The 18217-nt window shown below is 32.1% G+C and overlaps 2 protein-coding genes across 4 annotated transcripts in view; one reads left to right on the top strand and one right to left on the bottom strand.

Annotated features, from left to right (window-relative positions):
- Nucleotides 1–9007: 9007 nt before the first annotated feature.
- Nucleotides 9008–18217, top strand: part of LOC143044429 (RUN and FYVE domain-containing protein 2-like) — an 89913-nt gene continuing 80703 nt past the window's right edge. For all 3 annotated transcript variants that reach the window (XM_076216444.1, XM_076216446.1, XM_076216443.1), the window contains exon 1: nucleotides 9008–9214. In XM_076216444.1, the coding sequence (XP_076072559.1) occupies nucleotides 9040–9214 (175 nt within the window). In that variant the 5' untranslated portion in view covers nucleotides 9008–9039. The remainder of the gene's footprint in view (nucleotides 9215–18217) is intronic.
- Nucleotides 10331–16229, bottom strand: LOC143044433 (uncharacterized). Its single transcript, XM_076216449.1, has 3 exons — nucleotides 13402–16229; nucleotides 12715–12798; nucleotides 10331–11590 (listed from the first exon to the last, which is right to left on the bottom strand). The coding sequence occupies exons 1-3, from the start codon at nucleotides 14761–14763 to the stop codon at nucleotides 11294–11296; spliced, it is 1743 nt and encodes a 580-aa protein (XP_076072564.1). The 5' UTR covers nucleotides 14764–16229; the 3' UTR covers nucleotides 10331–11293.

Raw genomic sequence — 18217 nt, 5'->3', positions numbered from 1 at the left:
AAAAAAAAATGAAACAAAAGGTTGTTTTCATGTCAAATTGTTTTCACGGAAAGTGTCTTGTAAGAAGCAAGTTCTCTTCACTCTCTGGTGTGTCCCCTGGATGTTTTTCGTTATCCATGTTTCTATTTTCCTTTTAGTTTTCAGAGTTGATGGTCTATTGTTTGTACTTCTGTGTTCCGGGTTTGTCTTTTGTTCATTTATTGTCCTACTTTATGACTATAGTCTGATTGTTGATTTTCATTTGTAAACGTGGTTTTGCAATATGTTGCATGTCCACCGATGTCCAGAATTGTGCGAGAAATATATTTTAAGAACATGCGATGCTACTCAGTGGACACAAAAAAATGTCCTTTCTGCATGGATAACAGAAATTGATATCAAAGAATGCAAAACAGTTTGTTTTATTGAAATAAAACTAGATAGCTGACATGGTTTGAATTAAAGTAAGGTCACATATTTCCCGGTATCAAATAATTTGAAGAAAAAAAAGGTATTGCCATATATGACCTTTTACATTGAAAGGTTAAACTTGCATTAAGTCGTGTTGAGACCCTTTAACATATAATAAAGAAGTATGGGGACATAATCGCATACAAAGTCAATGCATAGAAAAAATACAAATGATCAATGATCAAAGTTTGTGTTCCTGCTCTTCATCTTGGTAGTTGCCGGATGGTCTTCAACAATACTTTTAAAGAATCATTTTTACCGTAAAAGATCGTAAAACATCGTGAAGATGGTCCCTAGTGTGGACTTGAGCAGTACTAGTACTTAAAGTATAATACTGAAATGTCACTATATTTAAATCTAGTCATAAAAAAATCACCAAAGTCTAAGTCAAAATATAAGACAAGAACAGACAGACAGATACGGTATTAATAATTATGAGAATTACGATTTTTGCTTTATCCTACATATCGGTCTTTTAATGTTGTCTCTAATCATAAAAGTCTTAAATTACAATGAATCTTTGGGACCTGATTGTCGAAAAAAATATCTAAAAATTAATTAAGCCGTTTCAATGCAAGAAAGATTTTGCGTTATTTTTCTCAGAGCTTTTTTGGCCTCGCTACGCTCGGCGAATATATTTTGCCTCACTATTAAAAGAGGCTAGTTACGGCCCTGACTACAGTGAAGGAGAATGCCTATAAAACATTGGTACGTCCAATTGTAGAATATGCCAGTCCAGTATGGGATCCCGTAACCTTAAGACAGCTGAGACTGACAGACTTGAGATCGTACAAAGAAGAGGAGCTCGCTACGTATCTAACAAACATCATAATCACTCCAGCGTTAACTTAGTTTAAACAATACTTATTCAGATAAATCAACATTAACGATAATATACATTGAAATAATATAAAGGATTCAGAAACAAGCAATTTGCTTTTACAAATATGTCTCCTTTAATTACGTTCAAGCGTTAACTTGATGCTACAACATCTGAAATGGACATCCCTATAGAACAAAAAAGGAAAGAAGCGAGACTCACAATGCTATACAAAATAGAAAACAACAAAGTAGCCATGTCAAAGGAAGGTCGTCTAATACCACCGAAAAGAATGACACGAAACATGCATGATAAATCCTTCCAAGTACCATCAGGCATCCTGTGATTACCGAAAACACTCATTCTTTCCAAGAACCATCCGAGATCGGAACGCTCTTCCTCCTGGGGTCGTATCAGCACCGTCAGCCGAGGCCTTTAAAGCCACGATGATAAAGCTGAATTAAATTTCCCAATTTTGGGGAGGGGTGGTCGAATATGCGCAACAAAACAAGGCAGTATAATCAGTCCGTTGATTGTGGCTATTACCTGGCAGAAGCATTACCTGGCAGAAGCCAAGTCAAAGGGCAAAAATTAAAATTACTCAAAATTAAAGTATGAAAAATTGTAAGTTTATTTAAATCTGTTTAAAAATGATCCACTTCTCTTGAGAACATTCAGCTGTTTCGATGCGTTTCTATCCAAGTTTATGGGAAGCCGTTTTACTATTTATTCTAACTTCAAGATATATCATATAATATATAAGATATCTTATATAATCCAGTTTTTATAAGATATCTTAAAGTTTATAAGATATCTTATAGATTTTATAAGATATCTTCTAAAGTTTATAAGATATCTCATATAATTTTCTTTATAAGATATAAAGAAAATCATATGAGATATCTTATAAAGTATATAAGATATCTTATAAACTTTATAAACTTTATAAGATATCTTATATACTTTATAAGATATGTCATCTTGTTTATAATATATCTTATATACTTTATGAGATATCTTATATACTTTATAAGATATCTTATAAAGAAAATTATATGAGATATCTTATAAAGAGATATCTTATAAAGTATATAAGATATCTTATAAACTATATAAGATATCTTATAAACTATATGAGATATCTTATAAAGTTTATTAGATATCTGGAAGTTAGAATAAATATTAAAACGGCTTGCCATACAAGTTAATTATATTACATCAAATTTTATAGTTGGTAATCAATATCAATTCCAAGTAACTTTACTGTTTCTTCACATGATAAAATATTTTGCTGAATTTGAATAGATGGATTTTTTGCAAAGGTTCTTTTCCCTACAGCAATAACTTGAAATTTATCAGGATTTGCCCGCATCTTATTTTCTGTAAACCAAGCAATCAGCACTTGAGACTCACATTCTAATACGGATATGAGATGGCCATAATCCGGACTAATAAAAGAGTATTGTCGTCCGCATAATGTTTAATGGACTATTTTTAACAAAATAAAAAATATCATTTATGAAGACATTAAATAAAAGGGGCCCCAATATAGAACCTTGGGGTATCCCCTTTTGGATGTCAGCCTAGCTACTCAGAACACCGTTTACTTTAATTTGATGTTTTCTATCAGAAAGATATGATTTTAATAAAGATACCGAATGTGGAGAAACACCATTATGCTAGTAATTTATATAGTAAAATTTCTTGAGGGTAAGCAGTCAAAAGCTTTTGATAAATCCATAAGAACTGCAGCTATATAAAAGTTTTTGTATAAGGCTTTACGCCAGTCTTCCAGTTATCTAAGCAACGTGGTCTGACATCTATGTCCTCTACGGAAAGCACATAGATAAGGATTAAAAATGGAATCAAAGAAATAGTATAACTGTATTTCAAATATCTGTTCATAAAATTTTGAAAAAATAGGTAATACACTGACTGGTCTGTAATTTGATTTCAGTAGTAGATCGCTCTTTTTATGTAAGGTTGTAACTAGGCTTCTTTAAGTTTGTCTGGAAATATGCCCGTGTCTACAGTCAAATGTATAAGACTGGTCAACTGAGGTGCAACGACAGATTTACTTGCTTTAACTATTTTTGCTGGTATCCCATCTGCTCCAGTTGCTTTTTTCACATTAACTTTATTGATGATTCTCTAGTGTCATCCTGAGACTAGTCTACTATAACACTGCTGTATCAGTGTCATCGGTAGGGACATATAAACGAATAGAAATAGATTTGCATTTAATCAAAGACATTATATGTCTCTGAGTTTATAATAAAAAAAAATCTGTTTTGTTGTTGGCTTTTTTTTTTATTTATCCTGCAAAGAATTTCTAGAAAAAAATAATTGTCCCACGGCGTGGTTTCAACGTGTTCAAAAGAAAGAATTAAAAATCCGTTCTACAAATAAACTAAACAAACCCTTGCTACAGCTTTCAGACCTTTATAAATATTTTAATAAAAAAAAAGGTCATGGTGAATTAGTATGACTAAACATTGATAAGTTATCAGTTTAATTACACATATCGCAAAATTTGGGGTAATTTGCTAATTTGCATAGCGGACATTTTGCCTTATCATGACGGCATGTGATAATATAATACACAACTAAACAAAAATTGTAAAAAAAAAATAGTACAAATTTTGATCGATCATTCTAGAACACAAACTCCTGTCAGGACGGTAAACTCACATTGAAGCTCATGGGAGATAAGCATGTCCTGCTCCTCTTGTTACACCTGTCGTGTCGGTGCTCGTGGAAAATAAACATATGTCTGGTGATAATTAAGCATGGAAAACATTGATGAAAACAACTCATTTCCCTACAAAGTTAGGAAATGAGATTTAATGTATTTATGTATGTGCCTGTCCCAAGTCAGGAACCTGTAATTCAGCGGTTGTCGTTTGTTTATGTGTTATTTGTTTTTCGTTCATTTTTCTTATATAAATAAGGGCGTTAGTTTTCTCGTTTGAATTGTTTTACATTGTCTTATCGGGGCCTTTTATAGCTGACTATGCTGTATGGGCTTTGTTCATTGTTGAAGGCCGTACGGTGACCTATAATAGTTGTTTTAATGTCTGTGTCATTTTGGTCTCTTGTGGACAGTTTTCTCATTGGCAATCATACCACATCTTCTTTTTTATATTAATGAAAATAATACAATGCTAATGATAGATTCATAATTTTGATGACTGTTGTGTCTTATAAATTAAACACGGACATTGCAATACCTGAAATATAGAGTAGAGCACAATAAAAAATAGCTGTATATATATGATTAGATTCAGCAAAATTTTATTTTACCATTAATTTTTTTTTGTCAAATGAACTAATGAAACAGACAATCATTTAGAACGGTACATGGCCGATATGTCTAGTTTCAAACGTATTCAATATTTCAAGTTTTTGAGAAATTAAAAATGTTTTTGTTTGTTTGCAAAACATATTACCATTCAAACATGAAAAAAAATGATGAACACCATCCAAGTTTAACATTGTTTAATGAATGTGTTACACAAAATAAAAGAAACGAGGAAGCACGATATGTATCATTGACCCCCTTATCATTACATTGCATTAAGCACAAACTAAAGGTTTATATCATGTTTTAAAGAAAAATCGTCTCTGATTTGTACTACAATGGATTGTCTATATCTCAGAAAGTATAAAAGTTATATATATTTTATTGTTTTGATGCAATAAACAGTTCTTCATGCTTTAGTTGCATGCGAAATATATATAGTGTAACAAAATCCATATAGCTACCTGCTTCCTTATGATTTTGTGTATCGTGCTTTGAATATGCTCTTTTTGGTCATTATAATATTAAAAAGGGAATAAAAATTCGACTGAAATATACATGTACAAAACTCAGCAGGTGATCACGTGGTTACAAAAACTCATTAATCGACCGATTCAGTATGACATACAAAATATAAATTACAGACTAATAGAATAACCGGCCAACTTTACCGTGACAAGAGGGGGCAAGGGGTTTAACTGTTATGCTGTTATGGGGCAATTTAATTCTTTGTTATCTGTTATTCTGAAAATATCTTTGCTGTTAGCTGTTATTGTCTTATTCATTGTTAGTTGTTATTGGGCTTTTTGTTTTTTTTTTTGTTATCTGTTATTGTGATAATGGATTTGCTGTTAACTGTTATTGAAAATTGGAATGTTAGCATTTTTTTGACAGCCAATATTCGGTAGAAATTGAAGATCATTGGACATTGGGGTCTACCACTAGTAATATGTTGGTCCCGTATTCGGAGAAGGATTCCATTAACATATACCCATTACAGAAGTGAGGTCCAGGACAATTCCAGTATATCTTATGATTATCCTTTGTAATAAATTCCATTTTATTTGGAACATGTATTTAGAATTATCTTATTTTTTTGTATGAGGATAATGTTCCTTGTTTCCCGTACCAACATATTAAAGCAGAACAATTATTATTATGACAAAAAGGAAACATATGGCCAGGATTATCTGACAAGCATCTCAATTAAGGAGTAGGTCTTTCCTACCAGTTAACCTTTTATATAATATGGTACATTGACTCAGCTCTGTGATTCTTTTCAAAGCAGAACTAAACACATTGTACAATGAAAGTTCCAGCCATGTCCTGGGTCCCGAAGCAGCACATAGCTCATTACAAACAAAAATTTATTTCGTCTTTAAGCCATTGTTCCCCTACTAAACTATGTATTCTACTTACTAGTACACTTGGTCCAATCAATAGCCTGATAAAAAATTTAGCCTTTGAAAATAATAAGTTACTTTTGGAGTGTCAAAATTGGTTCGAGGTACTTGATAAATTACATGCTTTTTTAATTGGCCGGTGCTTTTGATTTTTCTACCCTATATACTGACCACTTTGCCTCATAGTCTTATTAAGAAAAATTCACACACCTCATTAAGTGGGCATTTAGAAAAAGTCAGAATGCGAATATATATATTCAAACTCTTTTAGGTCATTTTTTAGTAGTAACAAACACAAGAACTATGTGAATTGAATACCATAACAGTGCTTGAATTTTTACTAGATATCATTTTCGTCTCTTTGACATATTCCTCATTTCCATTCTATTTTATTACACACTATTTAAATTACAAGCATGTGTGAGTTTCTATAACTGTATAAAAATATATGCTGAAAAAATAAGTATTCTATAACAAATAAACAGCTATGCCATGAGCGCATGATACGCTCGTCGTCCTTGAAATATTCGATAACTTCTTTATGTCATATCAGACATTTATAAAAATTAAAAGGGAGCTTCAGTCAATATATATAAACAATACACCAAAGTTTCATGCGATCTGCTGATTTTTTTTTGAGTTATTGACCGAAAACTGGAAAATACCACCTTTTTTAATGAATAAAACCCCTTAACTCAATAACATAAAATCTAAAATTAACGAAAATAGAAAGGGCGCTTACAACAATAGCTATAAACAATTCAGCAAAGTTTCATCAGAACTGCTGAAAACGTTTTTGTGTTAATGTCCTAAAACTGGAAAATCCCCCCTTTTTAATTAACAAAACCCCTTAACTCGGAAACATAAAATCTAAAATTTATGAAAATTGAAAGGGAGCTCATGTCAATAGATAGTAACAATTCACCAAAATTCCTTGCAAAATTGTGGAAGGATTTTTGAGATATTATCAGAAAACTGAAAAAACACCATTTTAATCGAATAAAACCCCATTACTCAGAAACTTAAAATCTGAAATTTATAAAATACGAAGGGGAGCTCACGTCAATAGATATATACAATTTCCAGAAGTTTTATGCAAATTGGTTAAAGTGTGTTGGAGTTAATATTCGACATGTTGACGACAGACGGACAACAGTATCCCATGATAAGCGTATAAAATATATTGAGTAGTAAACACATACTAGATACATAATTTTAAAAACATGTTCATAGAAAATGGAATTCATTACAAAGGATTATACCCGTAATAAGAAATACTGGATTTGTCAAGGTCCCGACTTATTTTAATATTTCATTTACTGTTATCTGTTTTTGTCCATTTTAATTCCTTGTTATCTGTTATAAGCCAAATCAATTTGCTGTTTTGCTGTTATTGGGACCCCCCTTGCCCCCCTCTTACAACTAGTTCATTACGATTCCCTCGCATAGCATTCCTCAGTAAATTCATGAAGTCAGTTTTAATACGGTCTCAGAGTTTTTTCTACTGTTAGTAAAATTTTGTATGGACTAAACATGCATTGAAAATCCACTCAGCGTATGTAAAATTAACGATAGCATTTTGAAATTAAATAGGAAAAGATAGCTCTTTTACCATGCATTCAGAAAATAAAATGCAAACTGACTTTGGGTCACAAACTAATTTTTTCCTAAATACAAGAGCACGAATTTCAACAGAAACAAATTAACTATACAACTCCTTGAACAAACAAAATGTGTAGATTTTCTTACTTTATATTCCCTTTTTAAAAGGGCACTAGCAGTCAAATTCAAGATCACCCATTTGACTCAAATTCTCATATTTCATTAATAATATTCTTAAACGTTTTTCCAAATTACATTAGCCTGAAATTAACAATTAACAATGCATGTGCTTGATATTATATATTAGAAGTTCGTGTGTATATCAGTGTCGACGCCATCTAATTAACTATCGAGATGACATCCGTACTCTGCCGATGGTCACTTAACCTGATATAAACATAAACATAAATAGATCGTCAACCTCGTGCAATTAGATTTTTTCTAGGTCTGTTTGATTTCATGTTATTAGAGTTCATTACTAGTAATGGACTTCTGATGTTATATAGGTTAAAAACAAAAGATAATTATCGTTTTTAATCTGTAAAGGCCTGGAATGTTTTTTTTTTGGATCGAGTCAGTTATTGAAATGGTTCACCTTTGTTTCATTTTAAATGTTATTATTATTTTCATTTAAACGACTAAAACGACTCATTCATGCATAACAATCTATTGCTTATTGGTTAAATTGCCGGAATAATAAAATTGAGAATGGAAATGGGGAATGTGCCAAAGAGACAACAACCGCCGACCATAGAAAAAAACAACAGCAGAAGGTCACCAACAGGTCTTCAATGTAGGGAGAAATTCCCGCACCCGGAGGCGTCCTTCAACTGGCCCCTAAACAAATATGTACTAGTTCAGTGATAATGAACGCCATACTAATTTCCAAATTGTACACAAGAAACTAAAATTAAAATAATACAAGACTAACAAAGGCCAGAGGCTCCTGACTTGGGACAGGCGCAAAAATGCGGCGGGGTTAAACATGTTTGTGAGATCTCAACCCTCCCCTATACCTCTAGCCAATGTAGAAAAGTAAGGTCACATGAATACGGATTCAATAAAGTCGATGATTATTCCGACTTGCAAGTCAATAATTCACCAGGAATGTTTTTTTGCTAATTTAGAGAAAACTGGACCAAATTGGCTGCTTAACGTGTTTTATTTTCTTTGATAATTCACTTTTACTAATGATTGAACCAAACAAACTCACATTATGTATTTTCGTATCTTGTAGCTAGTGCCCCTTTAAATTAAGATTATTTACATGATTTATCTCCCCTTGCAATGAAAGAGATAGAACTAACAACACATATTCTTCTTTTATAACCCTCAAATTATCTTGCATGTAGTTAAGAAGATTAATTTCTTTTGGAAACATTGAAAATGCCGTCACAACTTGGTTGTATATTTATACTTGAATCAACACTTCACTTCAACAAACAGGAGCTCCTCCTACAAACATGGCGGAAACAAAACCAAAACAAACTTCTTTGCAAGATGAGTTAGCTGCTGCAGACCGAAGATCTAAGTCGGGGTCAACAAATTCTGAATGGCCACAGCCTATTCTAGCATCTATTTCAGCTGTCAAATCTGTTATTTCAACTTCAAAACCAGTGACTTTAAAATTTAGACAACGTAAGATTATAATATTGTTACTGATTACATGCAAACCGGTGTAGATTCGAAAATGTATAAATTATCTATGTACATGATGTATGTCATGTGTAATTGGCGTTGCCTTGTTAACAAAAGTAATGTCAAATGTGGTAGGAATGTATGCCCAACAACACGCAACATTGTCAAGAGATGGCTAAGTGTTTTACTTTTACAGCAAATGCTCAAATCTCCTATAGATATTGTAAAAATGACACCCCCTTTTCAATCATTGTCAATAACTTAGATCTGCCAGGTTTGCTTATTGCTCTCATTGACCTCTCAGAATGGCAATTGATCTTGACATTATTACCCAAAGCCAAAGAATCCTTCATGTAGTGATCACTCTAAATACCCGAAGCCTGATCTGTTCACCTTGTTTAAGGTTCACTTTAGTACCTGTTTTCCCTGATACCTGTTCGATCAGGGTTCTTTTGCCCTGATTTTATTTTTTTTTGTTATTGTTGTCTATCTGCACAATGTTTATTATCTTATGGTTGTCACAGGCCTGTTGTCCATTCCTTTGCATGAATAGATACATTTCTCGTATCACACTGCACAGAGTGCTTTTCAATATATCTTTTCTAGAAAATATGAAATAAGCCTCAAAAATGAAAAAAAAAATCTTTATGCTATATAGTCCATTTGCCAATTACCTATTAGATTCTCTTAGTACACACTTTTTATACAAATTACTTCCCTTTGTCAACTGTAGACTGGTTCTAAACCGGATAAAATTGAAGATGAAATGTATTGCCAAATATTTGCAATCAAATTTTTTTTTGTCTGTGCCTTACACATAAAAGTTAAAGTTGGAGCCCTGCCTGACGTATGAGTTAATATTTCCTTTGATTTTGCAATAGTTCCATTAATATACATATGAATTATTAAAGTGCAAATTTGTGCAGACCATTAGAGGCTGTAATGCTAACGTTAAGTTTACATTGTATTGATTGAAAATTATCAAGGATACAGATCTGTGTACTCTATCTTGTGTGATAGAATATTTCTTCCCCATCATATTATATAACCTTGACTTAAAAACTTTCAAAAACAATATTTTCCCTGTGATATAAGTGGAAAAGGATAAACACACTCAACATTTAAATATCATTTATTACAATATATAAATATATTAATACTTGCACAATGTGCAAAGTATTCAGATACATGCATTTGACTACTGGACCCTCCGTCAGTTTTCTTATATTATTAAAGCTTCATGAAAAAATACTCAGCCTCTACTGCTCCAGAATGTGTAAAACTAAGAAGACACTTTTAAAAGTGATGTGTGGACTTTGTGGCTAAGTCATCTAGGCAAGCATGCTAGTTACATATGTAGATACATTTTCATGCAGGTGTAATTATTTATTTGCATGCCAAAGTCAGCTTGGATAAAAAAAGAAAACTTAAAGGAAGATCCAGTAGCCAAGTGCATGTATGGTCTATAATTGATGATACTGGAGGGAACAGAAATAACAATTTGAGCACTGGCGCTGGTTTTGAATAGAGAATTTATTATTGTCAAGTTTCTGCCCTGTCAAGTATTTTTTTAGGGGAAACACACTACAAATTATTTGCACTAGAATAAGCTATCTGTGCGAGGTTTAAAATTCGTTGAAATGTAATTTTTCAAGTCATGTGTTCTCTCTAAGCACAGATGGCATTATTCTTTGGCAACATTTGTTTTCCTGCAATGGATATACAAAGAACGAATTCTTTCTGGATCAATTTGATGTTTCAATTTCTAAAATAAAATCGTAGATTACTGTAATTATAAATAAGAAAATGTGGTATAAGTGCCAATAAGACAACTCTCCGTCCAAGCCATGAACATTTTTGATAGAGCACCGTAACTGAGGAGAGCAAAATAAATCTGTCAAGGAAACACATAAAGTTAATCTTATGAATTTGATCATCCAAAATTCAAAATAAATTTTAACAATTGATTAATCCGCAGGATAATTTGGTAATTTTAGGTGTTAAGAGTAAAATTCTCTATTCAAAACCTATGAAAAAAAATTATAAATAAATATATATCATAATACATGTATGTACAAATCACTCGATGTCATGACCTTTTGATAAAAGTTCTTCAGTATTTGAGTTCTTGCCTGATTCAACATGATCAACCAAGTCTGTTAGTATTAATTCTAGCTGATGATCACTAAAACACTCATCTTCATTAGACAATGTGTCGAGGTTGGTCTTTGACGAAAAATTTGATATACTAGTTAATAAACTGTGTAATTCAGTGTCTGTAATGCCTAAATTAGTGTCGAGTGAATTGTCATTATCGTGTAAATGTTTTCCTACCAATGGTTGCTCTAATTGCTGTGTTTCTATAATTTCGTCAGTCTGAAAATAAAGTTAAAATTGAAAAATCGCCATTAGGAAGAACTATATTTATTCAAGTATTTTTGCATGCATTTGTTTAAAGAGAATGTCAAAGAATGGTCACTTATTTGCAATTTCTGTAAATACTGCATATAAATCATTATTTTAAAATTTTAAATTTAATAAACACAATGATCAGCTGATAGAGTTTTAATTTTTGCAAAATCAAATTACTATCTTTTTGCAATTTTCACAATAATAAAAACATCCCAAAATTCCTGAATTTATATATTATTGAGTATAACAGTGATTGACTTCATCTATTTATTTCAAAAATTGTATCTATAGATATACATAAATGCCTCCCGCTTTAGTAACATTATTTTTGTTCGAAAATTGTTAGTTTAATTGTTTACGTCTTAGTTATTTTGTTGATACTTTTAACCAGTGTAACCTTTGTAAAGAGGTATATTTGGAAGAACTCAAGCTTAAGTCTATGTTGGACCAAAAATGTTAATTCATTTATAATAAACTTTATTCAGTCCTTTTGATCGATTTATTTCTTTAAATTTTTACACCATACTGTATTACATTTGATGGTAGGGAAAAATACGGGGGATGGACAAATTTTGTTTTGTTTACATATATATATAACTCGTCTAAACATCAACCCAACAATGTTAGATCTGTAAATTTGCTTTCGCAAATTTTTGGTTCTTCCCTCGCCGGGATTCGAACCCATGCTACTGTGATATCGTGACACCAAATCGCCTGCACTGCAGCCGTCCCGCTAGACCACACGACCACCTGGACTCTCAAATAAAAGAGCTTTCGCTGGCCGTGTGTTACCTTTCCTCGTCAGTTTTAATCTAGCGGCGTACTACAGTACATGATATATAAAGCACGAAGATGTTATTGTTACAGATCAGCTAAATTATCTATAGTAAAGGATCCTACAAATAAATGTAATATACAGTCACAGAAAATAATTATATTTATAAGTACGTCTGAGTCAGTGACAACTCTACAACAGATGTATCCATCGGATCGCCATCAATGATGGTGATACATGGCTGTGTACATAATGTATATACAACTCGTCTAAACATCAACCCAATATATACATAGTATTAACATTAATGTACCTTTGTGTTGTAATTTGTGTCAGTTGTTAATGTTGGTCTTTTTATACCAGACTGCAGCTCTTCATCTTGTGGATGTTTTCTTTTCTGTAAGAAATAAATTTTATATTTTGTTATTTTACAATGTCAAGTGGACTGGTATAAATTTAATTGCTTATAATTTCTATACATGTTTTTCTATAGGCTTGGGGGCCCACCGCCAATAATATTTCAAGGATGTTTATAGAAATAAAACCTGAGCTAGTATAAACTATATTTACTTAGATTTTATAGATGAAATTATAAACATGTTTAAACTATATCTATCATAGTTATTATATCTTTACAGTATACCTACTCTATATAATATGTAACTTAAAAGCCTCATGCAGCTCCCAAGTCAGGAACCTGTAATTAAGTTGTTTTTGATTGTTAATGTGTATCATATTTTTTTATTGGTATTTTGTTCTCTCGTTTGAATGCTTCATGCTTCAATGAGGTATGGGTTTTGCTCATTGTTGGTGGTTGCATAAGGATCTTAGTTGACCACCTTTTAATCAAACTACCGGTAATTGTAACTTAACACTACACTGCTCATATTCCCCAATAAATGTTTGACACCGTACAGGGTGTGTAGTGTGTGACTTGCAGTAAGCTAATATTTGTTTATACCTTTTCTATGTGTGTTTAGAAGCTTGAGATAAAACTTACTTTTCCTGTTGTCTCAGATGGAGCAATTTTATTATCAATAGCAGTGACTGGTTCATCCTTGCTGCTCCCCTTGTTTTTGCTTAGATGAGTTTTGGGTTCTACTGTTTGACAGTTTTTAGATTGTTCTTTGGACAAAGTTTCCTGATCTTTATCATTATTGACCTTTTCCTGATCTTTGATCAAGGTACTTTTTGATGAACTACTGCAGATGGTTTGTGAACTGGATTTTTGTGTTGGGGAGGTAATGTTGTAAAATACATGTGACTTTGAAGTATCTTCGAGATCATTTGCTTTGAAACCAATTTTGAAAAAAGTCTTTGAAATATGTATTTGAATAGCCTTTCTATTGTCAGAAATCATTGCAGAATTCTTCAAGATTTCATCACTTTGACTATCAAGAGTTTGTGTTGTCCACCATTGGTTTAATATGCTGTGCACATTCAATGTAAATAGTTCATGTTCATGCATATTCTTTAGGGCATTGTCGATGATTGAAATATTATTCTGAATCGTATAAATTCTACGCAATGTTTCTTTGTGCTTTTTTAATTCATTTGAATTATTTGCATTTACAACCTGTTGAAAAGCTGCAACTAGAGACTGAAATTTCTGAGGAATTATGGCTTTTGGATTTTGGATCAGAGTCAAAACAAGTTCCTTATCTGAGCCAGTCTGTTTACATTTTCCTCTGTTGTGTGGACTATAAAACGGAACTGCTGGTGGCCAGTTTTCAGGAGGAGACGTCCAAATACCATCACACTTTGCTTCTGGATCTTTTCCTTTAATAATTTTACACAGAATGGTGGCAAGCTTGCGTGTAATTTCAGTTACTAGTTCAGACTGGCCTTTACACCGAATCTTGAGAAAGTCTGTTTCTGTTTTATCCGTAGTCAGACAAACATTAATATTTTTCAAAGCTGCTCTTATTTCTCCAAAATCCTTACAAAACAACATATTTTGTATGGCTAATTTGATTTTCTCTGTATTCCTACGGAATATATACAACTTGTTCAGCAGTTCATGTTTTTGTTCTCGCCAACTATCTACCTCTTTCTGGTATAGAAAGTTGATTTGTACATTTTTGTGCTTGCAGCAATCAAGCAAACATTTCAAGAGGTCTTCATTTGATATAGACTGGCCATGTTCATCTTGTGATTTGTTTTTAGTGTCATAAAACGGTTTATTAAGGGGCCAGTGCTCAGGTTTTTCTTTCCACATCCTTTTGGGTTTTGAATGTGTTTCCCGTCCAGTATAATGGAGTAGAATATTAGACATAATATTGTGCATCCATGAAATGTCACTAGTTTTTGTCAGATTAACGTGTACCATGGTAAGTGTTTTTTTAAAATGAGGATTATACATATATATTGTATGTCTTTAAGCCAGTGGTCCGGTTTATCTTTCCACATCCTTTTGGATTTTGAATGTGTTTCCCGTCCAGTATAAAGGAGCTGAATATTAGCATTACGACTAATATTGTGCATCCATAAAATATTACATGAGTATTTCTTTTTTGTTGTCATTTTTTAAGTTTTGATCAATCAGTTTTAAATGTAGGTAGGTTGATAAACATTTAAAAAAAAAATTACCATAATGATTAGTTGATTGGTTGATTATTACTTACTTGAAGTTTTGTGATTAATACTAAATGCATATTAAGGATGAGAACAAAGGAGAAGGTCCAGTAAGGGCTGGTTTAGGTCTAAAATTATGATGCTAGTACCAGATGCATGTCTATTGTATTATTAAAAAAAGCATGTTACTTTTTAAAGAATCACTAAAAGTTAACAATTTAACAACTTTTTAAAAACGCTATATATTTAGGCCAAAAAGGGGTCTTACCGGCCCTACTCCTTTACAACTAATAACTGTAATTTTTTGTATGATAGTCATATTCAGCTAAAGGTAGATCCACCAGATAAATGGCATGAATTTTGACTGCCACTGGAAAATTAAGATAGGTTGGATAGGATCAGGAATTTTGCCTTGCAACAGGCCACCTACAGACCCCTCCAAGAGTTGTTGCAAGGGTTCTTTAAAGTACAGAGAGCTTGGCAATCACCCTACACAGGGCATCAGATTTAATATCCCTATTCACACCTGGCACTCAGTAAATTATGACTGAGTTGGTAAGCTCAGTGCTGTGATTGCTTAATTTGAATTGTTAAATTTTCCTTATTTATAAAATTACAAGGCCCTCAAACAATGGGCTGCCTAATGCGTGGCGGATTGAAAAAAGAATCATAAAAGGGGGCCCACTTACTGCCTTAGACGAGCCGGCTTCAGTCATGCTTAAATAATTCCCCTTAATAATTAACTAAATTTTTCAACAAAAGTGGGGCCTGGAAATGTTTATTGCCATAGAGAATGAATCATGTGAATAGTTCTTTAAAATTTATACTGTATGGAGGGCATCTTTGGAAAGGCCAGTAATAGTCATTTTGTCACTCAGATGACACATGTTCAATAGAAGAATTGAAAAAAAAAATTTAAACAATATTTTAGTTTACAATTGATAACATGCTAGATCTCATTTCATTCCTTTCTTGAATTTTTATTGAGTTGAATATATTGTGTTTGAGTATACTTAGTTTGTGTCTATTTGTATGTTGCAAAAATGGTAATTCAATAAAAATTATATATATAAAAAATTATAACAATTTAATTTAAAAAAGTTAAGTGTCTGTTGGAGAACTTGAATTGACCTATATTGAATATTTATTAGTTTTTTAAGCAATCCAGCAAAGCATATTTTACAAGATAAGACTACATTCTTAATCTTAACCCTCCTCCTTTTTCAGCCGGGCTTGGGACCGGCCTTGGCAGAGTTGAAATGCAGGCTGTATGGTAGTTAAAGTGGTTACAATCAGGCATATTCAATTAACTGAATACTTGAAAGTGTTCTTGACCTAACAACTCAAAAGTTATGCAGGGTCTCAAGTGAATTTTTTTCAAAGAGCTATTGATTTTGACCTGATTTCTTTTTTTCTTCTTCTAGCAAATTATTTTTTTGTGTGTAATTTTTGTTTTACCACATGTCACTTAAGTATTTTGCATGTGAAAGAGTTTTGAAACTCACCCTGTTTGACCAACTGTTCTGACTCTAAGCTGAACATTTTTCTCTAGGGCTTTAAAATGCAGTGAGTTTGGAAAAGAAGAAATTTAAAGGTATATATTAAGCTTTTATATAATTTGAGGGGCTTAGTTTGTTCAACTAAAAAGGGTTGCTGATCTAAGTTTAAGTTCTTTTCGGTCAAAAGTTAGATAAATTAAGGAATAACAGTACTGGAGTTGAAGAGTTGCCACCGTCAATTGTAGATTTGACGGTAGAAAATGCAGTTTTACTGGAGACGCGTAGCGGAGACAGTAAAACAGAGATTTGCGTCCGTCAAATCAGAATTGAGGGTGGCAACTCTTCAACTACAGTACTGTTATTCCGATTCTAATGCATTTAAAAAAAAAACAATACGATAAAACTTGGAAAAATGTCTGAATTTGACAACAACAAAAAATCCGCAAAACTTCATGAATGATTTTGGCACAAAGTCGTCATGGGTAAACGTGACGCCATACAAATAAAAACTTACAAACTGGAGGTTATTAAGTTACCTGTACGCTTCAAATTCGGATAAAATAACTTTAAAACGGCGAATTCGAGGTAGGTGTTGTTTTATTTTGGATTATATTGTAGTAATCGAACATTTGTTGATTCAATCATTTCAAAATGGTTGTCCCTCCTTAGTAACGCCTGGTCAACTGTGGATTTGACCGCAACTTTTAGCCGATGAAAAAAAATGTTACATACAAATTGCATCAGAATATTTTGTTTACATCGATTTGCCTTTTATTTGATTTTTTTAATAATTATAAATAGAATAAAAAGCTACTGTGACAGCTGTTCAATAGGTCAATGACTTTTTGCACTTGATTAGAAAAGGTCTTGCTAAAATAAAACTCAATGCCCCCGCAGCAAAAAAAAAACAGTCCTGTTATCTTACATGTTAAGAAATGATTTTCAATTTGAAATAGTTTTCATTTGTAAAAAAATTCTCAAACACTGTAACGTGATATATTGACCAAACGAAAGTTACTTTTAAATTTACTCTTTTTTAAAAATCAAAACACCTTTTAACTATTATATTTTAATTCACTTACCTTTACTTGTATTTGTATTAAGTTTGACTTGAAAGGCTGACAATTAAATGAATGCAAAATGATATAAGTTTTTGCTTTAAATATGCATTATTTTGGTGATTTGCCAGTAACTGAGGATGCAACTGAGGTCATTAAGGGGTATTTGTCATGGGTTCAAATGGAATACTTTTGTAAGCTTTTATTAAAAGACTCATTTGTATGAGAATTTAGTTTTAATAAAACTTTATAAACATTTACAACTTATTTAAGGTGGTAGACCTTGGTTCAGGGAGATAACTCTTTAAATCAGTTAAGCGTTTGTAAAAGTCAAGTTCATCAATGTATTTTAAGCATTTACCTGAAACAGATTGAAAATAATCTATGTAACCTAGAAGCTTAGAATATATTTTTGAAAATGGTTGACACAAACGTACTGATGATTTAAAGAGTTATTTCCCTTAACCTAGGTCTACCTCCTTAAATAGGAATCATTGATAATCTTTATTTTGATTTTATTATTATACCTGTGCTGTACCTTTACCTTAATTATGTTAATTAAAATAGTTTAAAATAGATCTGGAAATCCAAGTGAACATATATGATTTCAGCTTCCTTGTTAGGTTAACCATTTAAAGGCCAAACAATTTAAATTATTTGTACTATTTTCAGATATAAAGTTTGA

This window comes from Mytilus galloprovincialis, chromosome 9 (assembly GCF_965363235.1).
Source record: "Mytilus galloprovincialis chromosome 9, xbMytGall1.hap1.1, whole genome shotgun sequence".
NCBI classification, from domain to species: domain Eukaryota; kingdom Metazoa; phylum Mollusca; class Bivalvia; order Mytilida; family Mytilidae; genus Mytilus; species Mytilus galloprovincialis.
Note: the sequence above shows the minus strand (reverse complement) of the source record. Positions and strands in the feature narration are given on the sequence as shown.

What these genes read in the sequence shown, in the direction of transcription:
- LOC143044433 (XM_076216449.1), bottom strand. Translation starts at nt 14,763, where the DNA reads ATGTATAATCCTCATTTTAAAAAAACACTTACCATGGTACACGTTAAT. An exon ending in CATCTGAGACAACAGGAAAA is followed by an intron (nt 12,799 to 13,401) that starts GTAAGTTTTATC and finishes TATTTCTTACAG; the next exon opens with AAAAGAAAACATCCACAAGA. An exon ending in ACACAAATTACAACACAAAG is followed by an intron (nt 11,591 to 12,714) that starts GTACATTAATGT and finishes CTTTATTTTCAG; the next exon opens with ACTGACGAAATTATAGAAAC.